Here is a 27024-nt window from a genome sequence, read left to right on the forward strand (position 1 = left end):
AGAGGGAGGGAAGGTGCTGCCAGCCGAGCCCGACTCACGTGCTTCCTTCCTCCACAAAGTGCTCCCGAGTGCCAGCCGAGTGCCAGGCACCAGGGACGCAGAGTAAGTCGAGCCGGCCGTGCCCTCTTGGAGCTCAGAATTCACTTTCCCACATATGGGGAGGGATCTAGCCGAGAGGGCCCACTGTCCCTTGGGCCTCTCCAGCTTGAGGAGGAGCCTGACCCCTCTGTGCTGTCTGTCCGACACCTGGTACAGGACAAAGCCACTGACATCGTGAAGGAGCCTGGGACTGCCCGGTTTATTAACCAGAGGGGGAGCTCAGGTCCCCGTGCAGGGGGCTTTGAGAAGTCGCAGCGGAGCCGAGTATCTGGGCCCACTTCACCAGAGGCCGCCCTCCCAAACGGTGACACCAGCTTCGCCAGCCACCCTCCCCTCCCAACCTGATGCCCAGCGGGTCCCAGTGATTAGCTGGCAGTTGCCCACACCACGTGACACCTACTGAAGGGACTGTCCCACATGGGCCTCACTGAAGGTCTTTGTGGGTCTGGCCCTGTGCTGGGGCCCGGTGACAGAGACCACAGACCCTGTCCAGCAGATCTTAAAGAGAAAAATCTTTAAAAATCTGAAGATACGCAGAGCAATAAGTCTGTCCTTTTCATGTCTGAGATAAAGTGGAAAGGCTGGGCTGTAGAAATGAAATACTGAGAAAGGTTTGCACAGTTCAGCTTTTATTAAAATTAAAGGATGGGAAACTAGAACATGATTCCTATTAAAATGGTACATTTGAGGAAATGTTTCTTCGGCTATCACTGTAACTGATCGAGCAAGTGACAAGTGTTCTTTTACAAGATGCGCCGTTCCTAGCGACCATGCATAAAACACTGGCTATCAAAGGCCTCGCCTACGCACTATGTTGTACAGGTGTCAGCAATCAAGTCTGACCGCCTACGACAAACACAGGGACAGAGCACCCACACAGACATACACATTCAGCGTCTTGAGTCTTCTTTCAAAGAAAGTATTTTACACATCATATACAAATTAAACAAGAAGTCCGACAAAGGGCCTTTATTGCCACTGAAAAGGGGGAAAGATAATTTACAATCTCATTGCCGACGGCAAGAACACAGCACGAGGGAAATTTGTTTCAGCAAATGCCACAGTCCCACGCATTCCCGCCGAGGCTGACGCTGTATCCATGAGTCACTGAGTCCCGTGACGAAGGGTGCACAGGGGCTATGAGGTTGCGGTTATCCGCTACGGAAGAAGCCTCTTCCATTCCCAGAAGTTGGAAGTGCTGCCAGCTCTCCTGCTTGGTCAGTAGATACACAGTGCAGCTGAACATGAGGGGCTGAGGACTGGCTCTAAATAGTGCAAACGCTTAAAAAAAATACATTCCAACCTCCTTGCTTCTCTAGGCAAGCAGAGCCTTAAAAACTCCAGCTAACTGGAATATGAGTTTGCTTAACCTCCCAACTTGATCCAGCTAGGTGCAAACGGGAAGCATGGAGGCAATTTAAATGGCACCTATCCCAACAATAATAAAAATAAAGATTAAAAAAAAAAACAAACCCATGAGGCTAACAGCAGATAAATACACAAAACAGAGCCTGGAGCGTAGATGCAGCTCAAGAAACAAGTTGTAAGTTGTAAGCACAGCAGCTGCAAAGCGCATGCTTAACACGTTCTTAATGGGGGTCATGAGGAGTGACCCCTCTTTCAAAGTTCAGAGACAAGATGCTTCCAAAAGGGACATCGGCTGGCAGCAAACGCCTCAAGCTATTGGAAGCTTCAGAAGAACAGGGAGAGAGAAGAGACTGAGGAGCAATCTGCTGGACCTGGGAAACTCCAGGAGTATGTGCCGTGGGCAGGCCTTTGTCTGGGGTTTCTCCGTGCCACGGTGTGCCAGGCTGACCACCAGCCAGTGACAGCCACCAGGAGATGGGCCAACCCAGCCTCTCCCCTGCAGAGAGCAGACTCAAAAAAAATAGATAAGCAGTATAGATGGGTAAGTGCTGAGTCAAGCTTAACATTAGTCCCTAGCAATCCAAGAAACACCAGTGACTGTGCTTTGAAATTCAGCAGTCTTCCTTGAATACGGCATGTAACAGATGAGTCGTCTACCTGGAGCTACTGAAAAATCCACTCTTGGAGGGTGAGAAACAAAGGGAAGATAGCTACAGGCATGAACTATGTTTGAGAGTGAATGACATACAGAACATAACATTTCATTATCACGGACAATAAAATGCAATTCAAATATCTTGAAAAATTATCTTATAAAAATATCTACATTTAAAATTTTAGCCTAAACGCTATAGCTTCAATTTTATAAAAAGGCAATCTTTGAAAGGATCTGGCTCAGAAATATACAAACATTACACAACAGATATCAAAGTAAGACAGCTCAGAAAGCATCTTAGGGGACATTGCAACTGGCTTGTCATGAAATAGAATTAAGTATTCTTATTGCATAGCAGAAAATGAGGTCACTTTCATTTGCATAATACTGCAATTTTTTAGATTGAGAGATGCCATTGGGTACTTATGAGAAATCACTTTGGAATTCAGAATCTGACTTCTGTGCCGTCCAGATCGGTATCCAAGTGGCGTTCAAGCTGCTTCTAACCTTGGGCCTCAATTCCATTTTGCCACCGCGGTCGGATTACAGATCCGCCGCGGGCACAGCTGCATCCCAAGCAGCAGCGGCCGCCCTACGTGGGCGGGAGGAGGTGTCACCTACCATGTGACCAGCACAAACGTGAAAGTCAGTCTGCTGTGTCTACCGAGGAGAAAGAACCGTACCTGGTGAAGAGACGGGTTTTTGGGTGGCATCTGTGGGCAGCTAGAGCAGACTGGCTTTGGTGACGACGTACCAGTGGTCCAGTCCCCATGAGAAAGGACGCATGAGGATGAGATGAGCAATGGCCTCAGCAGCACGACCAGTGGAGGCAGCGCTTCCTAGGAAGGGAGACGCCGAGTGGAACCAACAGCAAAAATCCAAAAGCAGGTCAGGAGAGGGACCCTTTCTGGGAAGATGACACATAAAAAACAGTCTCCCCTACACCAGCACGGAAGTCCAGCTTCTCGGCAGTGGGGAGGGCCCGGGGACTACGCCTTATCCGAAACCGACAGCTCTGTGACCAGCACACAACAGGTCCCAACCGCACTCCCGTCCTGACCACAGGCGCGCCCAAATGAGCCTCAAAACTTCATCGGAGAGGAGGAAAGGACATTTGGAACGAAAAGCTCATTCCATCAACTTCCAACCCAGAGCGAGGCACAGCTCTGAGACCACAGTCACCCCCACTGCCAGGTGAGACCAGAGCTCCCCACGGAAGCACACCCTCAGTCCTTTAGTGACAGTTCTTCCAGGTCCACCAAAGCTGGACGTTTTACCCTTTTCCAAAGGCTTCTAAAAGTTTTAGGTGTCTTTTTGCTCTCCAAATTTCTTGTTAAAGTAACATCTGCTTAGCACTGGAAAGAGAAGTTTTGTCTTTAGGGAAGTCGCATATTTAGCATATTATAAATACACAGTAAATACACAAAGTGGCCAACCAGCTGGGGAGACTCCTGGGCTTCTAACTGCAGGGCTTGGGGGTGCGAATCTCCCGCAGTGTCTGCTTAGAAGTAGCCCAGATGCATCAGAAGTCCAACATCGGGGTTTACGAAGCCCCTTGGCTTCCTGTAGTAGACCTTGACATCAGGGAGGGTTAAACCCCCACCCCACAAGCTATGAGACTATTCCCTAGACACAAGACTTCCTCTCCTATGCCGGAAATTCCAGCAAAAGCAATTTGCTAGTTTAGGAACAATACAGCTTTAAGGTTTTTTTTTTAATGCAAATGACTCTATGCATCCTCAAATATCCACCCCTCCAGATGTTTGAACTTCTAGCATTAATAATTTTTACCTGTGAATTAGGAAAGTTCTCACTAAGCTCCTCTTTTAAAATACAAGTACCCCTTGGGAAAGATCTCAAATCCGGGCCCCCTGCCATCTTTGACCCCAAAGAAAAAGTGGGGATGCAGGAAACTGGGGGTTAGGGAGAGGGAATAGACCCTGGAATGGGAGAAAGCCCAAGATAAGGAAGACAGGACATCAGACAGACCTGACCAATGTCACAAAGTGCCAAGGGCCAGTTTCAGCTGGTGTATTCCTTTGAAGTCATCTTCGTCCATCTAAATCACACACAACCCATTCAACACAGGGACAAATCTATCTTTGGGTTTGGAGAGAGGGAGGGTGACCTTTTACTTATCCTCCAAACCAGAACCCTTTTGATAGTAAGATGGGGCATTAATTATTATGAATAATTAATCCTGGATAATAAGTACAAACAGGGACTGTCCCATCTTGAGAAAACCCAGAAGTAGGATCCCTCTCTGAGACAATTATGGGCAGGGACTAAATCCGTACCACTTTGGGTTTGTTTGGTTTTGTTTCTTTCTTGTGTATTTTTTCTCCAGTGTGTTACCTGGGGCTTTTCGGAAGAGCTCGTTTTCCCAGCTAAAGAGACACAAAATCTCCCAAACCTGGAATCCACGACCTCAAAACCCAGCGGCCCAGACCTAAAGACTGGGCAAGTCTCATCTGCTTCCTAGAGGACAACCCACGTGAGAGCAGCCAGCTGAGGAGCACAGGGGACCTGTCCTCCCCCTAGTCTAGCACACAGGTGACACAGTGTAGCTTCGAGAAGGCCCAGCTCTTCTGCAGACAAAGTTACAGTAGTCAAGTGACGTAAGCAGGCGTGGTCAGATGAACTGCTCTTCTCACCGGTTAATTCTGGACATTCCAGCCTGTCCGGCTGCACCTTCAGAAGACAGCAGCTTTAGTAGTCTCAGGGTCCCCGTGGGACAAATCCAGAAGAGACATTTTTGTGATTTGATTTCTAGCATAGTGAAAGGATCAGTAGTAAAGAAATCCAGTAGACTGTCACACGAGTGTCACCCATGAAGGTGGTGAAACACCATGTTCTACACACACACACACACACACACACAAACCCACATGCACACGCACGCACGCGATCACACACAGGTTCTCTGTTGTCCTTGTAGAAACACCAAGAAATGCCCAAAGGTGCTGCATGGGGCTGTCAGGAACTCCACTGCTCAGGGCAGAGGCCAAAGCACCTCTTGGAAGCAGGAGGGTCACCGGTCATCACGATGTCCGCACTGTGACAGACGACGCCGGTCTGCCGAGTGAGAGGAGAGTGGCTCTTGCAGCACCACAGACCGCGCTGGCGAGCTGCATCCAGCTGCCGGGGTCCTGCCGTCCTGAGTCACAGGCAGGACCTGCTCCTTCCTCCACCTCCTGGCAGTGGGAGTTTGGGTCATAGGGACTTGTGAATCACGGCCACACCTAAAACGAAAGGGGGAGAAATTAACACCTTAGCCTCTGCGAAGTTATTCAGAGCACCACCCAGTGAGCTCATAAATCCAGGACATCCTAAGTCACAGCCAAGGGAAATGGGTGCAATGGTTATCCAAATATTGAAGAGTCGGTGGACTCGGGCTGCTAGAAGCTGGTTGTTTCTCCTTCCAACAGCCAAGTCCTGGCAAGACATTTGGACCCACGAGTACAGCCCCCAACCCCACAGGGGGGTGGTCTCACCCCACATCATCACGACGCGCCGTCATGACTCCCATTCCCAAGCCCAGCGCCAGATCAGCAGCTCCTAGTGCCCTCCCTGGAAGCCCACAGGCAGCTCCACAGCTCTAAATTTGCATCACTCAAGAGAAGTGCTAAATGATTTATATCTACTTTTAGAAGATACTGAAATGAGCTGGAAAGAACAGTATTCTGACTTCATGGAAGCAAAAAAAAAAAAAAAAGTACAAAACACTGAACACCGATCCTAGCTCTGCCACCAGTGATCCTGCATTGTGGCCTTAGGCGGATCCATCCAGCTCTTTGGGCTTGGTTCTCATACCACATGTAACGTCATCTGACTGAGGGCCCCTTCCAGTGCTAACTCCTCTACCTAGATAAACACTTCAGTAACACATGTACGCGTGTGTTACTGTTTTAATCAAGCTGAACTGTGCTCAGCACCTAATTTTTATAAATCCATGTATGGACCCAAAATCTCACTGCGAGGGACTGGGGCTACGTGCAGAGACTACAGGCTGACTCAGTCTACATCCCTCCTGCTTGCGGTCCTCCACTACAGACACCATCAGGTTACAAGCTCAGCTTCCCAGACGACCTCGCAGCTAGAAGCGCCATGTGACCCTGGCCGTGAGACTGTAAGTGCAGGTCTGCCAGTGCTGCAATGACAGCTTTGTCCTTGTCCTGCCCAGAATGCTCATGCAAGGCCCAAGGGGCGGCAGCAGCTATGGATCAAGCTGGCAGAACAGAAAAGCAAGGAGAACTCCGGTTCTTCAATGACAGTCTGGACCACCAGGCCAACCTCGGACTTCTTTCTACATGAGACAAATACACCCTCTTCCTTATTTAAGCAAGTACCTGTCAGGTTTTCTGGTATCTGCTGCTGAGCAAAATCCTAACTTACAGGGTGTCTACAGGTAAGATGGAGTTTTATTTTAACATATTCTCACAACTATAAAGTGTTCTTGTTGAAGATGAGATTGTGAGAACACTGCTAAAAGGAAGCCCTGAGTGAAGAGATTCTGCTAAGACATCTATTTCCTGTTAACTCCTGGATAAAGGAGCAGACAGAGGCTGGAGGCAGGCAGAACCTGAGTCCAGACCAGGTGTGCCGCCTGACCTTGGCAACATCTCACCTACACCTCAAGCATCTCTTTTATAAGGTAGTTTGAAAAAAAAAAAAAAAAAACCAGGCTCCTGTGTGTTGCTTTTTAATAGAAACCTTCTCTTTGGATTATAAAAGTAATATATTCGCATTATGGAAAATTGAGAAAATACAGAAGAACACAAAGAAAAAACTCTTTAATCCCTTTATACAAAGAGAACCACCATTATCCTTCTGGAATACTTACTGGCCTCTAATAATAATCTCGGTCATTTACCACATGCTGTCCAGTGCCAGGCAGGCATTGTGCTAAGCTCTTTATGTTACTGAATTTCATCCTCACAGCACTAGAAGAGGCTCTAATTTTATTCCCATTTTACCAATGAGACCACAGAGGTCCAGTTGGATAGAACACCTGGCCCAGAGCCCCAGGGCTCGTGGCAGAACTGGGATACAAACTCAGATCTGAGTCCAATATCCATCTCTAGAAGCAGTAGCTATTCAACACCCCCTCCCCAAAAGGACCATATGACTGAGCTCACACAGTACACACAACCTTGCCCCCTTCTTTTTTCACCTGACAGTTTGTTATAAACATTTCCTTATGAAGATAAAAATATACATACTATGTAAATATTGCATAGATTATTTCCCTTGTGTCAGGTATTAAGTAATTCTTAGTGTTTGGCTATTATAAGCCATGCTCCAATAATACCTTTGTCCACAAATCTGTGCCTTTTGGAGCATTTCCTTAGACTTTAAGATAACAGGCTCACTCAGGCAACGGGTTTGAACGCAAAATTGCACATGTGCTGTCTCCTCCCCACCTGCTTCTGGAGGAGGCAGGCAATGAAGGAAGGGACGTGAAATGTTCAGTTCATACACGAAACTCTAACCACTCCCACTCAACCTTTCCCCTCTCATTGAGGCACAGGTGGGACCAAGGGCAGGTCCCTCCCGTGCCTCACTGCCTCGTCCTAGAAAATGCTCTGCCCTCCCCACTGCAGCTTCCAAAAGGAAACGACAGTGCCGGTCTTCACAATAAACCATGAGAACAGAATCACCCTATAACCAAAATGCTTCTAAAATCTTTTATAGGTAACCAAGAAAAATTTGACAGGTGGAAAAAAAAAAAAACCCTAAAGAAGGGAAAAAGTAAAAGAAGTTCCTTGAAATAGAAGTCTTACGCTGAAAGAAAGTGACACAAACCCCTTTGAGCCTGCACAGCACAATCTTCCTTCGCACTGAAATCCAAACGAGAGGGAAGGACTGACCTTTCTAATGCAAAATAGGAGTGAGAAGAAACCACTGAAGTTGTGGTGTGGATTAAACGAGGCGATGACTGTAAAATACTTAGCATGATGCCGGGCACACGGTGCGTGCTCAGTAAGTGATGTGAACTCCGACTATTCTGCTGTCTGAAAAACCAGGCGTAGGAGCTGGGTGGGCTGCATCGTGGAGATACATGTGCTCGTCTCCCACGGGCCTCTGACCTCAGCGGCACCAACTCTGACGCCGCCCCTGCCCCTGCCCCTGCCCCGCGCCAAACCTCGCGCACACACTCCCCAAGAAGAGGCCGACGCGCCAGCCTCTGGCCTCACTCCTCCCGCCACACCCCCCGAGCTGGGGTAGCACAGAGGGTGTCAGACCTGAGTTTGAACTCTGACTTTGCCACTTACTACCTGTGTGGCCTTTGGCAAGTTACTTAGACTCTCCAAACCTCAGTTTCATCTTCCATGAAATGGAAGGCTACCGCTCTATTCAGACTGAGAGCTGTCGGAGACAGGAGAGCGATGCGGACACTGTACCCACACGCCCCCCACAGCAGAGAGGGGCGCCCAGCGGAGGGCAGCGTTTGTGCCCCGCCCGCAAAGTCTAATCGAGCCCTGTGCCCTGACTCTGCCGGTTCCCACCGGCCCTCACGTCGCAAAGCCTGCCTGCTGCATGTCACGTAGAGCCTGTATGTGTGTCATCTCGCACTCCCCTGTTGAGAGTAGGCAGGTCCAATCTTTGCAGTCAAATTCAGGACAGCGAGAACTGTACCTGATGCCACCTAGGAGCCTGGCATCAAATAAACCAGGAATGGCAAGGAAATTCTAACATCTCTTGTGACAACTTAGATCCGTTGGAAGTGGCTCCCTGGGACACTGCACTAAGAATTCTGAGGCTCCACTTTCAGATTCGTGGGGGAAACAGTGCTAATTATCAGTGAAGGATTGGTGGCCATGCAACGATTACCTGCCACCTCTGGAGGAGGCACTCGGTCCTAAGTTAGGCAAGCCAACGTCCCCTCATCCCACCACCCCAGCCCACCCCGTACCCCCAGGGTGTTGGAGCCTCTGGGGGGTGGGGTGGGGACGGACACACCGACCTGCATAGCTCCGCCCCGTGCTCATGTTGGTCGGCAGCAGCGTCCACTTGTCGGTGACGGGGTTGTAGTACTCCACCGAGGCCAAGTTGCAGGATCCGTCGTCCCCGCCAACCACGTACAGGAGGCCATTCACCGCGCACACCCCTGGAAATCAAGCGGAAGCCTTAGATGCTACAGCAGCAGCACCAAGAGACGGGAGTTGCTGAGACACAAATCTGCAGGGCCCTGGAGGCTCTGCTCTTCCCTTTGCGGGAGCCCTGCAGAGACTCAGCTCCCCAAGTCCACGTTTGCCCCGTGGAAGCACATCTGACAACAGCCCCTGGGCTCTGAGGATCCCCCTCTCTCTAACAAGGTGATTTCTCCGATCAGGCAGTTTGGATTACTACACAGTCTCTCACACACACACACACACACTCACACACATACTCTCTCTCTCTCTAGTATGCAGAGCAGGGTGGATTCGGGCCCCTCTCTACTGGAGTGGCACATGCAGACCTCTTGTGCCCAGCCTGAGGCAGGGAATGAGACAATCCAGGGGATTTTCATGAACACTCCTACTTCTCTGCTGGTAAGGTTTTCCCCTGGCAAGTCCTGTCATATCCACACTGTGTGGCATTAATGACTGTGTCTGTACTCCCTCTACAAGACTGGGGTCTGAATTCATACCTAGTTCCCAGGGACAAGGTACCTCTCCCATCCTGATCTCAGAGTGAGCTGGATTTGGGGCAAGGTCTCATGCAACAGGGACTAAAGAGTACGAAAACGTAATTATTGCTCATCAAGACTTTAAAAGGCCATGGTCCAACACATAGTGTATTTTTTCAAAATTAGAGTAAGGAATTGGTGATGTTCAAAAAAGTAATAATTATCAGCCTTGGTGAAGATATTCTGAAATACTGGTGAGAGTATAAAATCAACCGCCTTCCTAGATATTGTCTAAAACACATGTACTTCCTATGACTCAAAAATTCCACTTCTGGTCTTTTATTCTAAAGATAAAATTGTAAGTGTGTACATTGATTTAGCTATATGGACCATGTATAGTAACCAAGGCATATTTATAGAAAACTTGGAAATAACCTGTGTCCATTAGTAGACTGGCTGTTTAAATGATGATATAGCCATTTAAAATAATATGTACAATATCCTGAAATTTTAAAAAATGTAAATAAATTTGGTATTGTAATGAGCTACTCATGAAAGATTTTAAAGTGAGTTTTAAAAAGCAAGTTATGAAAGTGTTATAGTATGATTCCATTTTTGTTATTAAAAAATAGAAATATCTATGAATATTTATATATATATATACACGTTCACATATAAGCTTAATTCTCAGACTCTAGACATACTAGCTGCCTTAAGGGTCCTATAATGCCGTGCTCATGTGGCTCAAGGCCAAATGCTAAGCTCTAGCACAGCTTCGACAATGAGTAAATTAATCAACTCTCCCGTTTATACTGCCAGCAAGACAGCCAGAAATGAGCTTAGCAAACAGGTAATATGAGAATAGAGGAAACAGATGTGCCTAAAAGTCACCTGTTTGTCTGTCTAGCCTTGGAGGGTGGGCTCGGCCAACACTTTCCTAGAGAAGCATAAAGCAAAGACACAACTCATAGGGCAGAATTCTAAAAGGAAAGAGCTTAATAGGAATGTCACACTCCAGGAAATATAAGCCTAAATACTCCATGGTAAGTCATTCCTACGGAAGGAGTAGGGGGACGGAAGGAAAGGAGAGACAGGAGACTCAATCAAGGCTCTGGCTCTCCCTGCAAGGAAGAAGATTGGTTTCAGGCAGGAAGTGAGCGCTTCTCCCAGCCAGGCGCTGGCAGACAAAAGATAGAATCCAGTGCCGTTGACTGGCCCCTGTCCACGCAGCCGTGTGCTTAGCTACCTAATAAAGCCATCGGGCAGGGGTCACCGATGGCAACCGGAGGGCTCTCCTGGGTCTGTGCCCATCTGTGTGCAGTAAAAGTCATCACCCTTCCCTGGGGAAGAAGGCCTCCCTCTGCATCTAAGTGGGGAAGCCGTGGCTGGCTTGGTGGATCCCAATTTCTCCCCTCCCTTAAACCAGAGCCTCCTCAGCAAACAAACACTCCCTGTTCAGGATACAAGCTCAGCTCTAGATCCCGGGACGCCCTCCCCTTTTCCTCTAGTCTAGACCTAGTGTCTTCAGGGAGAAAAGACCCACAAACCCCAGAGGGGAGGAGGAGAGGGCCGCAGGTTACCTGCATTGCGCCGGCACATGTTCATGTCCGCCACCTGCTTCCAGGTGTTTGTTCCAGGATCGTAAACCTCAACGCTCTTCCTCACCAAGGGCCCATCGTGCCCGCCTGTGGCATACAGCTGTCCGCTGAGCACTCCGACCCCTGGAAGGCAGAGCATGGTGTCCCAGCCTCAGGCTGGCTATGGCGACCAAAAACCAGGGGGCCTGGCGCCCAGTCTGGGACAGCCTTCACCAGCGGGGGGACTTGGGCAGTGCCGTTTTGTCTCCCTGAACCTCAGTGTCCTCATCCGTGAAACAAATGTAAGGACACCCTGCCTGCCTCCTCAGAAGACTGGCAACTGGAAAACTTTGAAATACAAAGTAAATATGATCCCATCTCTATTTTAAAAAACGAAACAATATATATATATACACATACACAAACACACACATACATACATGTATATGGCGAAGGAGGTTCACAGGCAAACAGAAAAAGAGACAAATCCATCAAAACATTAAAAGTAGTTATTTCGGGTGGAAAACTACATTGGTTTTCCTTTTTGCCTGCTCTTATTGCCTAGTTTTCCTACAATGTTTCCCACTTGTGTTACTCAGCCTTCTATTAGTTCAGTAAAAAGAGTTAAAAATGGGAACCAGCCCCACAGCTGGCTGGTGTGCTGCGGTCGCTGTAGGGAGACCTCCCTGGCGCTCTTGTGAGCAGGATCTGTCCGCCCACCTGTCTCCTCCTCGGCTGCAGAGGCCGTAGGGGGCATTCGGTCACTCACTGCGCTGATCAGCCTGAGCTGAGTGCTAGAATTGCATTATTTACAGATTTTGGTGTAATCTTCTAAAATCTTTTCTTACAAGTCAAGGAGACAGAAGCCATAAAGACAGAAGGTGGCACAGCACCTAGAAGAGCAGGTGCCCCGGCAGCTGGGACACCTGGGGTTCGGACCTGTCCTAATCCGCCCACTGGGTGGCCCTTCCCCTTTCTGGGCCTCAGTGTTCCCGATTGTAAAGGGAGAAAGTTAGCCTAGCTTGGCAGTTCCCACAGACCACGGACGATTCCACGCCACGGCCAGGCTGCGTCTCGGTTAGCTGCGGAGCTTTCTGAAGACAGATTCCAGGGCCCCGCTGCCAGAGACGCAAGTCAGGAGGAGGAAAAACTCCTCACGTGATGGGGACCTGCAGCCAGGTCTCAGATCCAAGAACTAGGTTTATAAAGATAAAACTTCATGCACATAAGGGCCATGTTTGTCTTGTGTTGGTCTGCTTCCCTTTGCCCAGTGGTAGTAGTTCTCGGCAGATATTGTTTGAATGACAAAAAATGTAAACCCCCTCCCAGCGATGGTGCTGGTGTGCTGGCGGCTCCTCGCAGGCACCCGATCTGACAGCAGATGGTGCTGTCGTACCAGCAACGGCCATCTGACGGCCTTGGGTTTAATAAAATGCAGAGGGTTCCAAAGCTGCCTCGCCCTCCCTTCTGTCATGCTCAGCAGGAACAAGCAGGTCCTGGGACTCAGAAATGGCCTCTTTCCCCCGAGCCATCTGCTCGTGTTGCTCATGCCCTGCTGAGGACACCAGCAGCCCGCCAGGGACCCAGGGCGTCACTGCCCTATGCAGCTTCATCCAGAAACATTCACGCAGTTCCTAGACCTACAGCCACGGTGGCTCCTGGCACCTCAAAGGACCTCAGGCAGCAGAGGCCAGGGCCTTTGATCTCTGAGCCTTCAGCCAACAAAAACACCCACCACAACAAGTACTCGGGTTCCCACATCCAGAGGTGAGACGTGCCCACATCTTAGGGCAGTGAAACACTGAAGAAGGGCTGACCTGAGAGCCTGAGGCCAGATTCGGACAGTAATCTGAGGGAAAAGGCCATTCCCTAAAGCAAGGCCACTGTGCCTCCCAGGGGGCACAGGCAGTAGAGGGACCACCCTCCAGGACCTCCAGCCTGAGCAAGAGGCAGGAATGAGGCCGGGTGATGTTTACCCATCAAAAACTATCTAAGAAGCTTGGCAGAGGCCAAGCACGGTGGCTCACACCTGTAATCCTAGCATTCTGGGAGGCCAAGGCGGGTGGATCGTTTGAGGTCAGGAGTTCAAGACCAGCCTGCACAAGAGCGAGGCCCTGTCTCTACTAAAAATACAAAGAAATTACTTGGACAGCTAAAAATATATAGAAAAAATTAGCCGGGCATGGTGGCACATGCCTGTAGTCCCAGCTACTGGGGAGGCTGAGGCAAGAGGATCACTTGAGCCCAGGAGTTTGAGGTTGCTGTGAGCTAGGCTGACGCCACGGCACTCTAGCCCAGGCAACAGAGTGAGACTCTGTCTCAAAAAAAAAAAAAAAAGAAAGCTTGGGAGAGACAAAGCGGTGCAGCTCCCAAAGGCAGCTCCATCGGCAAGAACGAGCCTGAGTCCCCAAGGCAGGTCTGTCCTGGTGGCTTCACCGCAGACCGAGAGGCTCCTGGGAGAACACATCGCAATGCGCACTCCTGCTGAGCTCTCTCACCTCAAGCTACAGTAGAGGATTTCTTGGAAATGCCAAGAACACTATCAAGACTTCAGAAACCAAAATCACTAAAAGAGTTTTATGAAGGGAAAAGAATCATGAGATTTGCAAATTGAGCTGGTTCTTAGGGAACATCTGCTGCAACCCAGTCAGTTCACATCTGAGCAGTCAGAGCCAGAAACGAGGGAAGGTACGCCCAGAGTCACGTGGCGAGTTCGAGCAGACCCGGCTCTGGAGCCCAGGCCTCCTGCCCCCCCAGGCATGTGCTGCCCGTTCAGGAAGGGCCAACCTGTCAGGATCAGCAGAGGCAAGCTCCCTAAAAACAGCATTCCAAACACAAATGCTTCTTACGTGGAATCATACAGATTTTGTTTTTGTAACCAGTGAGCACTCAAAGGTTCTTGAAAAATATTAAAATAGCATCATTTTTAAGAAATGGTGAGGAAGTGGTCATGTATTTGGTACTATAACATGAGATCACAATTCAATTTCTAAAAATACAGAGGGAAAGGGGGGAGAGAGGGAGAGAGAGAGAAAGAGGGGGAGGGGAAAAGAGAGAGAGGGAGAGAGAGGGAGGGGAAAAGAGAGAGAGGGAGAGAGAGGGGGAGAGAGGGAGAGAGAAGGAGAGAGGGGGAGAGAGGGAGAGAAAGGGGGAGAGAGGGAGAGAAAGAGGGGGAGAGAGAGAGAAAGATGGGGAAAGAGAAGGAGAGAGGGGGAGGGGGAGAGAGAGGGGGAAGGAGAGAGGGAAGGGGAGAGACAGTGAGAGGGGGAAGAGGGAGAGAGAGGGGGGAGGGAGGGAGAGAGGGAGGGGGAGGGGGAGAGGGAGAGAGGGGGAAGGGAGAGAGAGGGGGAGAGAGGGGGGAGAGGGAGAGAGAGGAGGAAGAGGGAGAGAGAGAGGGGGAGGGAGGGAGGGAGGGGGAGAGGGAAGAGGGAGAGAGGAGGAAGGGAGAGAGAGGAGGAAGGGAGAGAGAGGGGGAGAGAGAGGGGGAAAGGAGAGAGAGGGGGAGAGGGGGGGAGAGGCAGAGAGAGGGGGAAGAGGGAGAGAGAGAAGGGGAGGGAGGGAGAGAGGGAGGGGGAGGGGGAAGAGGGAGAGAGGAGGAAGGGAGAGGGGGAGAGAGAGGGGGAGAGAGGGGGGGAGAGGGAGGGAGAAAGGGAGAAGGGGGAGAGGGAGGGAGAAAGGGAGAGGGGGGAGGGGGGAGAGGGAGAGAGAGGGAGGGAGAGAGGGATAACATGATGGGAAAGACTTCCAGTGTGGTCTGCCTTCCCAGAAGCCACACAGTCTTCCCGCAAGGACCAGACTGGCGATTAGTCACCACTGGCCACAGGGGCTGGCAATGAAGAGCCAGAGTCCAGCACCTCCGCCTGCCCTCCCAGACCCTTTCCTCTGGGCCTCTAAGGCGAAAGGGGGACAAAGCAGGGAAGAAGGGGCTGTTGCTTCACTTCCTGAAAAGTCCCTAAGCACCACACAGCTCCGGGTCTCCCCACGAAAGCTCTAGTGGAAAACCGTTTGGGGAGTCGTTCTGTTCCCATGTTGGGCAGGGGGTTAAAGTGGGGAAAAGTGGGGATGGGGGACATAAGCTCATCTCCAGACGTGAACACCAACAGCTGGGCTTCCAGCCCCCAGGACAGAGACTCCAGACGGGCAAGCTTGGCTTTGTCCCCTGGAGACCGGGGACAGCAGTGCCTGTCCCACTGCTTCACAGGAAGGAGACTCTCGTAATCTGGGGTTAAAGGAGCTAACTATGGGGTGGGAATCCTGACTCTGTGAGTTACCCATTACATGACCTTGGGCAAATTACTCGACCCCTGGTAGACTTCATATCTGAACCTGGTGATGGAATTAATACTGTGTAACCCGGCAGGGCTGTGGTCCTCACAGATTAGACAGACGGACGCACAGAACGCGCTTGTCGGGACAGTGCCTGGCACGTAGTAAGCCCTCCCTTTCGAGAGATGCAAACAACTCCATGGAAACAGAGGGGTGATGGTGGAGAGAACTGTCGCGTGCATTCCCTAGCAGAGCGACACCCCCCCCCAAAGGCGAACTTGTAAGTTAGTGCTGTGTCTTGCTGCAAAGGTGTTAGTGGCGCTATACACAGTGAAGGGAGGGAGAGGGAGATGGAGTGTCACGTTAAGTTGTTGGACTCAAGACCCGCTTGTGAGCGCAGCAGACACAGCCTGTGCCCCGGGGCTGCCCGTACCTGCGCCGCTGCGGCGAGTGCTCATGTCTGCCACGTACGTCCACTCGTTGGTCGCCGGGTTGTACTGCTCCACGGTGCTCAGGCACTGGCGGGAAGCCCCGTCGTAACCGCCGACGGCATACAGCTTCCCTGGAACAGACAGAGCGGCTGAGGGTGGTGCCAGGGACACGGGTGGAACAGGGATTCGGCTGGAGCTCCGTCTGTAACCCACTGGAGCGCCCTTACTTAATCAGAGTTCTGGGCCCCCTTCCTGCGAGCAACCACCAGCTTATCTGCAGGCAAAGCACCCTTCGCATTCCTGCCTTCCACTTGCCTTAAGCCACGAGCTCCCTGGAAGCAAATACTGAACCTCATTCCAAATAAGGACTCCAAACACCCAGCACAAACCTGTGGCCTTGCACCACTGCGGCTCAGCACATTCTTGCTAGTGAACTATGTTAATCTTTAGAACAAGGCACTAGCAAGCACCACACAGACGGAAAGCTAGGGGGCTCCCAGCTACAGGCGGGCAGGCCAGCTTTCTGGCTAAGCTCACAATAGCAGATGCAATAAATATGGAAAAATATTCCTGGATGATAACCCAAACCCTGTCTTAGCCATTGTTTCCACTACTTGCACAGCTCTGCCAGGCAGGGCATGTGAATAGAGTATTCTCCGTGCATTCTGGGCTGGAAGCTTCCTGCAGACTACCCAGTCATCTCTAAGCCATACACAAGAGCCCTGAAGCATCATCATCTACATTTAAAAGTAAAGACACCATTAAGCTGTTATACAAGAGCATTAGTTCTGCCTGGGTTTGAGGGCTGAGAAGGAGGTTGGGCAAAGAGGCAGAAAATCATTATTTGAGTTACCCCAGAGCAGAGATTCAAACATGGGCTTAACATTTAGTCTTAGCATGCAATGGGGAGGTCTCTTCTGTGGGGGCAGGGGAGGAGTCCTGCCTCACCTAAGGGCCTCAAACGTAAGGGGGAAACCATGGAATTACAACAAGAATGTTGAATACTAGTTGAGCACTAAAAACATACCACCGAATTCAAATCCACTTAATGGGATTACATAATCAACAGATTTTTTTGGTCATTATATGCATCTTAATGGAAGGACACCAAGAGCACAACGGGCATGTGAAACCCTGTCATTATTTTAAGTTAGAAAGATTCTCAGGCTCAAAGCTGTGCTCTGCCATCAGGAGGACTATCGTTGCATCAGATGTAAAATTCTATCTTCTTCTATCAAGCCTGGTTTTATTTTCTGCCCCAGAGCCCTTTCAACTGTCCCATCTAAAAGAAAGAAACATCTTCTCCTCGGTTCTGCCCTCAGCGGCGTCAAAACAAAAAAGCCCGGCTGAGCTGCTCCTCCAGGGTCCTCGCTGCTTGCACGGTGTGTGCTGGTTCAGCTGTCACAATCTCTGTAAAACGCACTCTCCGCTCTGTTGGGAACTTCTACCTACACTCTGGATCGCGCCAGCCCTTTTCCTGCACAGGGCTCCTTCGAGACAGCCAGTAGCAGCAAATTGTCCCAATTTCCTCCATTTTTTTTTTTTTCAGAGTCATCAGACTACACAGCCACGGTGGTGAGATGATGAGAGGGAGGAGAGGGAGCCAGACCGTGGAACACTGTCTCTTCAAGGCCAAGTCCGCTCAAGCTCCCCTCTCAACACTCTCACCAGAGCTGCAAATTGGACTCTGCCGCCCCGGGGTGACCCACAGCCCAGAGAGCTTCAGATTCGGGAGAGGAAAGAGAAAGGAATCCCCAGTCTGTCCTTCCCGTCACCGGGGCACGCCACAAGACCTCACGTCTTCCTCAGACAGAACATGCTCGCAAGAGCCTTTGTCAGGGGGAGTATTTTAAATTACCACCACTAAGGCACCTCCTCCAACCCCCACCAACCATCCCTGACCCTGCATCAGCTGGAAAAAATGCCCACTCAAGGTTTCCCCTCGCGTCCCTTAACAGAGATTTGCTATTTTTAACCACTACTCTATTGTTGGATATTCCCTGGAGAAGGGACAAGGAGGGAAACGAGAAGGTGACTAGACAAAGCACTTACATTTGGCAGACAGATCAATTTCTGTTCCACCAAGAGGATGACTGCAAGAAACAATTTATCTTGGGTAGGAAGACAAAATCTCTGTGCTCGCTACAATGACTTGGTCAGTGTGTTAGAGTAGCATACCTTCAAACGAAAATTGAAATTACACAATACCAGTATGGGCTGAGAAACACAGTGAGAGAAAAGAACCTTTCTATTAATGTCTAACCTACTGGACGTTACACTCTCCTCAAAAGCCTGTTTACGTTTGTGTGCGTGTTCTTGTGTATGCACACATGTCTGACTGCACAGAAACTCCAGCTCGATGCCCACATCAAGACAGGTTAATGAATCAATGTTTTCCTGCAAACAATGACGTAGTTCAAATGATACTCTATTCTTCGGTGCATTGAATTCACACGTATTTATAAACCCCCTGCCCGTTGGTATTTGCCAACAGTCTGAAGGAGCACACCATGGTGGCCAGAGCACCGGGTGAGCAGTCAGAATATCTGGGTTCAAGGCCTGTCTGTGCTACTGACCATCATTTTAACATGCAGCACGTCACGCGACCTGCCTCTGGGAGAATGGAGACAATCTGAGTCCTGCCTACCTCCTTCAGAAGGATTGTGCAAACAAAATGAGAGCCTGGTGTGCAAGTTCTTTACAAACAACCGTGCACTGTCTGACCAGGCCCCAGACATCGCTCCTCCCTCCTGCCTGACCCCACACTCCTTTCCTGACTAGAGCAGGACTTGACCACCAACCTGCCCTGCAGAGACAGTCAGCAGACCTGCGAGGAGGTGTGTTACACACACACACACCACGGTTCTGTTAATGTTTGACATGGGAACATGAGCATAAAATGAATTAAACACCATCATCTCTCACCCCCACATTACACTCCTGGGATAACCCCTATAAATGTTGACTCTGGATTCCCCACTTTCTTCCCACCCCCACCCTTTAGCAGAGCTACTGAGAAGCAGCCAAGTGACAGGCCGGCACTTCCCGACTAGCGTCCTTCTACTCCCCCGATCCCAGCTCAAACACTCATTAGGCTTGGGCCAGGAGCTTCAGCTCTGAGTCTCAATTTTCCTCATCTGTTAAATGGGGGTAACAGTCCCTAGCTCAGAGCAATGATCTGAAGGATGGAGCCAAGGCAGAGGAAGCATCAGGCACGACGCTGGGCCCAGGACAAGGCCCCGGGGCTAGGGAATGATGGGCCATCGCCCCCCTGCTGCCCGCTTACCCTCCACAACGCCCACACCCACACTGCTGCGCCGCGTGTTCATGGGGGCCACAAAGAACCACTCGTTGGTCTTGTAGCTGTAGGCTTCCACCGACGCCAGGCCTGGAAGACAAGCGACTCGTGAGACTTCTGTGGCACCAGGCCGCCCCCTGCTGCGTGAGAAACAGTGAGGACGGGTGAAGGGCCCAAACCTGGGGTCTGGACAGCGGGACGTGTGGCTGGGCACCACCTCCGTCTCGCGGTGTGGCATGTGGCAGTCCCGGAAACACACCTGCGGTGTCTCCCCGAGGGAACCACTGAGACTTGACTCGGGGGGCGGACTGTGAGAGGGCAAGGGCTGTTCCTGAACTGCTGGCAGATGTGAGTTATTAGACACACAGAATGGAATTCTTTGATTCCAAGTAGACACCTGAGGTTGCCTCGATGAACACCTATTCCAGCCCCCTTTTCCCTTGCCCTCCTCTACCTTGGACGCTGGAGAGCTAAACTAACTCTTGCTTTCCGGACTCCTTCGCAGCCAGGGATGACCAGGTCAATGAGACCTAAGCAGAAGTCTGCTGGGGATTTCTGAAGTAGCCTCTGCTTTTCTGAGGCAGGTGCCATCCCTTTCTACTTCTGGCTACCCGGAACACAAATGTGTTGACTGGAGCTGTAACAGCCATCTTGTGATCATGAGGAAAAGGCCAAGAGAATCTTAAAGAACTTGGCCCCAGTATCCTTGAGCAACTGGACCAAGTCAGGAACTAATAACCTCTGGACTTCTTGTTTAATGAAAAACAAAATCCCTCTTTTTAAAAGCCACAGTTCAGTCAGGTTTTCTATAGATACTTATAGCCAAAAGCAATTCCTAGAAGACACCATGCACAACTACCATTTTGTCCTCTTCATTCCCAGGCCCCACTCACTAAAGGCAGCCTCCTGAGGGGATAAAGACCCTCCAATTACATGAGTGAGGCAAAGAGAGGGCTGAGGAACAAATTGTGAAGAGACGAAAGAAAATTCGGAGAAGTAAAAAATATTGTTTTTCACCTCCCTTGGGCAAAAAGGGTATCACTTTAGTTTAACAGAGTTACTGTCTACGGAGACATCTCCCCGGCATCATGAGCAGCGATGAGATCCTCTCTCCAAGTTCCAGTCCACTAATGGTTTCAGATTGGAACGTTGAAGCTACATAAAATTCTGGAGCAAGGAGGCTCACCTGTGGTGACAAGGACTTGCAAAGCCTCGGTGAGGCAGGAGAAAGGGCAATGGAAAAAGTGGGCAGCCGGGCCCACTGCACGGCCTGAGCCAGGTCTCTTCCCACAGCTGAACCAGTTCCCGCGTCTGCTCAGTGGAAGGTTCAGACCAGAGTCCCGAGGACCCCAGCTAAGCCTGCTCTGTTTCTGGGTTTCATCGCCTGAGTAAATAGGCTCCTAGACACTGGAAAGTAGGACAGGGCTTCTTCTAAATGCAGGGTCCCTGCTAGAGCCCTGGACATCACAGCACGTGGGCAGTTACGCGGTCTGGCTCCAGCCTCCCAGGCTAGACGAGGGTGAAGGATGGGGCTGTCCCTGGGGCAGCAGCTACACATAGACAGAAGGTTGGCCCGAGGACGGGTGGAACAGAATCGCATGGCGTGAAGGGCGCGTCCCAGGCTGGGAGGGGTCAGAACAGGTCCTGGACCTACCCGTGCTGCCATCAAACCCTCCCACGGCGTAGAGCAGGTCGTTGAGCACCGCGGCGCCCAGCGTGCTCCGGCGCTCCTGCATGCTGGCGATGGACGTCCACTGGTCCTTCACGCCGTCGTACACGTCCACCGTGCGCACCCGCAGCGAGCCGTTAAACCCGCCCACGGCGTACACGTGGCCGGCCATGAACACCACACCTGAGGCACAGGAAACCACGGCGCCAAGGTCAGGTCAAGCAGCTGACGACCTGTGGTGACGGGTGACAACGGGGGAGCACGGCAGGCACAGGAAAACGCATCGTGGAAGATAATCTCTAATGTTAGATATTTGGAAGTTGTTATGGGGCACGTTGGATTTCTTCCCTCTGTTTTTCTAATTTTATTTGAGTCAAGCGAATACCTGAATTAGCTCAAACTCTCCAGGCACGTCAGAACTAATCCCAGAAGACGTGGCCAAGAACTGCGCAGGCGGGGAAGGAACGGGGGCCTCCTACACAGATGTTTGGGGACCCAAGGAGCAGGCCATGACCTCAGGCACCAAGTGGAGACTGGCGGGGGGAAGAGCCCGCGGAGCCGGGAGGTGGTGCCACTCACCTGCCCTGCACCTCCTGGACGGAAGCTCGGCAATCTGATCCCACCGGTCCTCCTCGAAATCGTAGCACTCCACGCTGCGGATGGCCTTGGGCGCCTGGCCGCCAACCACAATCATGACCTCCAGAAAGACAAGCAGATATCAGCTGCGTCTCCCAACATCTGGACTCATGAGTGCCAAGTCCCTAGTACGTCCATGTGCTTATCGCCCGGGGTCGGCGAGTGATCTGAGAAGCCAGTTCACAGAGCTCCACACACGGAGACGTCGCCCCAATCACCGACGGGTGTGAGTATCCAAGAACAGCCTGACAAGCACCTTCCCAGAGACACGATCACCTGGTCAGTTTCCCAGATGCCCCGCTCAGGGCCATGCTGTGGGTGTGTGAAGCCGCAGGGGGCACCATCTGCGATCACGGCGCCCTTAGGATCGGGAGTGGCGGCAGGTGGCGGGGGCTAAATGTGATATCAAAACAAACTCAAATATATTTTGGGAAGGAGTACAGAATTTGGATGTATTTTTAAGATAAAATGATTCAAGACTATTTCTAAATGCCTAAACTGCAGGGGGCACTTATTCACTGCAGTATAGAGGAAAAAAACTGTGAAATGCTGTTTTGTGGTGGTTACACAAAGCTTATTAAACTGATGATATTCTGGAAAACAGTGCTAACGGCACTATTTCCACAAGTAAGGTAGTAGCTACACCACTGCGGGGCACGATGAGAAGTATGCTGTCATTCACTTGTCACCACAACTGGGAGGCAGATTCTATCATCTGCACTGACAAAGAAAGTGAAGCTCAGACAACCTATGCAAATGGCCCAAGGTCACACAGCTTAAAGTGGCTAAACAGAGACTAAAACCACGCCTGGCTGACACAAGGTGAGGCAGCCCCAGCCCCTTCCTGCTCTAGTCACAGGGTCCCAAACACGGCTCACCGCACCTATGATCGTCAAAACACAGGCCTCCTTTCATTAGTGGGTTATGAAATCAATTTAATGGGTTGCAACCAGTATACTTTAAGTAGAAAAGCACAGACATTATCCTATTAAGGGTGTCATTTCATGAAATTTTTGTTTTTGGTTATACACACTTGTATGTATCTTCCAGATAGCAATTTGCATGTATTTTTTTTTTACTTCAGGGCATGGCCAAAAGAAAAAAAAAAAAAAGCAAGCCACTGCTCTGGCTAGATTAATAGAATTGCAGTGCTTAACTGTGGTATCCTGTGGCTGTGACTTTTGTCATGTTATTCATAAATAAAAATTATTAACAAAGTTACCTGTCGTTTACGTGTTTTAATAAACTTGTGCAAATTCCCAGCTGCCCCTGCAGCAACAGCACGCTCGCTCGAGGGCCTCATGTGCTCCCCCGAGTGGAGAGAAAGGATGGAGGTCATGGGCAGCCAACGGAAGTCACAGAACGTGATCATTGCCTACAGCCTGTCTTATTTACCCAGTGGTTCCCGAACGTCGCTGTGCATCCAGAATCAGCCCGAGCACAAACTGCTGGGCCCTGTACTCAGAGTTCCTGATCCAGTGGGTCTGGAGTGGGGCCAAGAATTTGCCTAACGAGTTCCCAGGTGCTGCTGCTGCTGCTATTCTAGGAGTCATACTTCGAGAACCACTTCTTTAACCCACAGCCTACGGGGATTTCCGACGATAAGACATTAACAATTTTTGCCATTATGAATCTCATAGTGCTTTTTAATTCCCCACAATGTATCTTTGGGGAGAGAAGCGATCATCGAAATCCGTGTGAGTTAACAACACATCCCTCGAGTGGCACCGTGCACCCTGTGAGAGGAAGACCAAGGAAAACCATCGCTCAGGGTCGATCACTGACGCCCAAGTTCCAGGTTCCTGCTCGCTCAGCTGCCCACATGGGTGGTCACTGGTCTCAGAGTTCGCCCACAGACATCAGTGACCAAATGTGTGTGACCAATTTTCAAAAATTGCGAAATCGATTCTGACCTCGAAAGCATTCCCCAAAAAACCCCAGGGCACACAATCCGGGCTTGAGGAGCTGCTGCTGCTTCCGGAAACAAACAATTCAATACTTGACTTCCCTGCACGCTGCCACTCAGAGGGTCCACTGCTCTGTGTCAGGACCAGCCTTTTTCGGAGAAGAGCTGAGTCCTGCCTTGCTCCCTGTCTGCAAGTCTGTGCTCAGATGGGCACCCAGGAGCAGCCAGTGAACACAGCCCCTTGGCAAACTTCAGACAACGTCCAGACTTACTCCTCTGGGGCAGAATGACTCACCCTGTGTTTATAAACACACTGTCTTTCTAGTTTCCAGTTGGTAAGGCTAAACTGAAGGCAAAATACTGCAATGATTGTCTTTGAAATATGCCTTTTGGAGCTAAGGGAGAATAAAATCAGTTTTCAGCCTTCCTTCTGCAATGACTTCAGGCATCCCGCACCCTCACACACGCTGTTCCCTCTGCTTTAACACCTGCTTATCTTTCAGGTCTCAGTTTACTTGTCACTTCCTCCAAATAGTTTTCTCTGACCTCCAAGTCAAATTTACGTGTCCCTCCTCTGAGGTCTCACCTTCCCTGTGCGCCTGCAGTGTGCTGTAACCATCCAGTGACTAGTCTCTTGCCCTCCTAGGCAGTGAGCCCTGCCAGAGCGGAAAATTTATCTCCCTCCGTCACCAAGACAACTTTAGGTACTCATGTCATGTTCAGGTAAAATTGAGGGCTCAAATATTTATTTGGAGTAAAGAATAAATAAACAACCCAAGTGCCCATCAATTCATGAGTGGATTAATAAAATGTGGTATATCTATACCATGGAGTTCTACTCAGCCACGAAAAACAATGGTGATCTGGCATCTCTTGTATTATCCTGGATAGAGCTGGAACCCATTCTACTAACTGAAGTATCACAAGAATGGAAAAACAAGCACCACATGTACTCACCAGCAAATTGGTTTTAACTGATCAACACTTAAGTGCACAAATGGAAGTAACATTCATCGGGACTGGACAGGTGGGAGGTGGGAGGAGGGGATGGGTACATTCACACCTAATGGGGATGGACATGCTTGAAGTTCTGACTTGGGGTAAATGCAATATATGTCACCTAAACATTTGTACCCCTGTAATATGCTGAAATTTTTAAAAATGGAAAAACAAACAAAAAAAGCAAACAGCACACACAAGAAGTTAAAAGAAAAAAATACAAAATTAAATGAAAAAAATAGAAAACTGGAATATCACTTTCTTTGGTTAAGACATGTTGGAACACCAGGTTACAATTCTGGGGACACTGAGGAAAATAAAATAAAAAGAGAAAGCGAGAGCTTTCTCTCTTTTGACTCAACCACTAGAAGAAAGTTTCCTTATTCTTTGCATAAGGTATCAGGTTTCTTCTGTAAATTAAAAAAACACGAAACTTGCAGGAAACCTCACCATGCCCAGAAACTGTCTCCCACCAGGGATAGAGAAGTTACATTTATAATGGAAAAAATCTACCATTTATATTGGAGAAAATTTATATTGGAGAAAATCATCTGAGGATTTTCATAGTAACACAGAAACAATATAATAGAAATACAAAAATTTTTATGTTAACATAAAACCCAAGTAGAAAGACAAAAATACAAGACAAGGTTTCCAAAATAAACTTGCTTTTGAGCTCATAAAACCACTGGTGAGTGATGACTTTTAACACTCAAAACTTGTACAACTATCTGAGAAGAATTATGAGGCTTTGTGGGATAGGAGCATCATTCTGGAGGTAGCTCAAGGCGACAGGGAGAACAGGGGCATATTCTGCTTCTCTCATAAGCATAGGAAATCCATGTTTTTGTTTTATTTTTAGTTTACACATAATAGTCATACATACTTAGGGGGTACAATGTGATGTTTTGATACATACGTATATTATGTAGTATTCAAACCAGGGTCACCAGCATACTCATCATTTCAAACATTTGTCATGTCTTTGTGGTGAGAACATTCAATATCCTCTCTCTTCTAGCTATTTTGAAATATGCATTATTGTTAACTACATTCACTCTACTGTGCAAGAGAACACCAGAACTTATTTCTCTTATCTAAGTGTAACACAGCACCCTATTGACCAACCTCTCCTCATCCTCCTACCTTGCCCAGCCTCTAACAACCACTATTCTGCTCTCTACTTCTACGACACTGGATTTTTTTAGATTCCACATATGAGAGAGATCATGTGGTATCTGTCCTTCCATGCCTGGCTTACTTCCCTTAACATAATGTCCTTTGTTGTTGTAAATGATAGGATTTCACTCTTTTTATGGCTAAAGAGTACTCTTTTGTGTATTTATATATAGTTTTTACCACTCATCCACTGACAGACACTTAGGTTAATTCCATATCTTGGCTATTGTAAATAGTGTTGCAATAAACGTGGGAGTACAGTTATTTGTTTGACAAACTGATTTCATTTCCTGTGGATATATGCCCAGTAGTGGAATTGCTGAGTCATAAGATAGTTCTCTTTTCAATTTTTCCTGGATACATAAAACCAACCAAGACTGAACCATGAAGAAGTAGAAAACCTGAAGAGCCCAATAATGAGTAATGAGATTGAATCAGTAATAAAAAGTTTCCCCTCAAAGAAAAGCCCAGGACCTGATGGCTTAGCACTGCTGAATTCTACCAAATATTTAAAGAAGAACTAATACCAACTCTTCTCAAAGTATTCCAAAATATTGAAGGGCAGCGAATCCTTCTGAAGTCATTCTTAGAGGCCAGCATTATCCTGATACCAAAACGAGACAAGGACACAACAATAACGAAAAACAAAACAAACAAAAAACCACAGGCCAATATCCCTGGTGAATATAGATGATCCTCAATAAAATTCTAGCAAAGCAAATGCAACAGCACATTAAAAAGATTATTCACCATGATTAAGTGGGATTCATCCCAGGGATGCAAGAATGGTTCAACATATGCAAATCAATACATGTGATATATCACATTAATAGAATCAACGACAAAACCACATGATCATTTCAATAGATGCAGAAAAAGCATTTGATAAAATTCAACATCCTTCATGATAAAAATTCTCAACAAATTAGGAAAAAAGAATGTACTTCAACATAACAAAAGCCAAATATGAAAAACAGCTAACATCATATTGAACAGGCAAAAGCTGAAAGCTTTTCCTCTATGATCTGGAATAAGACAAGGATGCCAACTTTCACCACTTTTATGCAACATAGTACTGGAGTCCTAGCCAGAGAAATCAAACAAGAGAAAGAAATAGAGCACATCCAAATTGGAAAAGAGGAAATCAAATTGTCCCTGTTTGCAGACAATGTGATCTTACATATTATTAATTTTAAAAAAGACTCTACCAAAAAAAACCCTATTATAATGAATAAATGAAGTCAGTAAAGTTATAGGATACAAAGATCAACATACAAAGATCAGTGATATTTTTATATGCTAATAGCAAACTATTTGAAAAAGACACCA

General features: G+C 48.9%; 1 protein-coding gene across 2 annotated transcripts in view; it reads right to left on the bottom strand.

Annotated features, from left to right (window-relative positions):
* Positions 1-473: 473 nt before the first annotated feature.
* Positions 474-27024, bottom strand: part of KLHL3 (kelch like family member 3) — a 127281-nt gene continuing 100730 nt past the window's right edge. For both annotated transcript variants that reach the window (XM_020282163.2, XM_020282143.2), the window contains exons 9-15: positions 21555-21672; positions 20961-21158; positions 19295-19396; positions 16011-16139; positions 11315-11455; positions 9090-9233; positions 474-5364 (exon numbers count right to left, since the gene is read on the bottom strand). In XM_020282163.2, coding sequence (XP_020137752.1) covers positions 5336-5364; positions 9090-9233; positions 11315-11455; positions 16011-16139; positions 19295-19396; positions 20961-21158; positions 21555-21672 — 861 coding nt within the window. In that variant the 3' untranslated portion in view covers positions 474-5335. The remainder of the gene's footprint in view (positions 5365-9089; positions 9234-11314; positions 11456-16010; positions 16140-19294; positions 19397-20960; positions 21159-21554; positions 21673-27024) is intronic.

This window comes from Microcebus murinus, chromosome 21, assembly GCF_040939455.1.
Source record: "Microcebus murinus isolate Inina chromosome 21, M.murinus_Inina_mat1.0, whole genome shotgun sequence".
NCBI classification, from domain to species: domain Eukaryota; kingdom Metazoa; phylum Chordata; class Mammalia; order Primates; family Cheirogaleidae; genus Microcebus; species Microcebus murinus.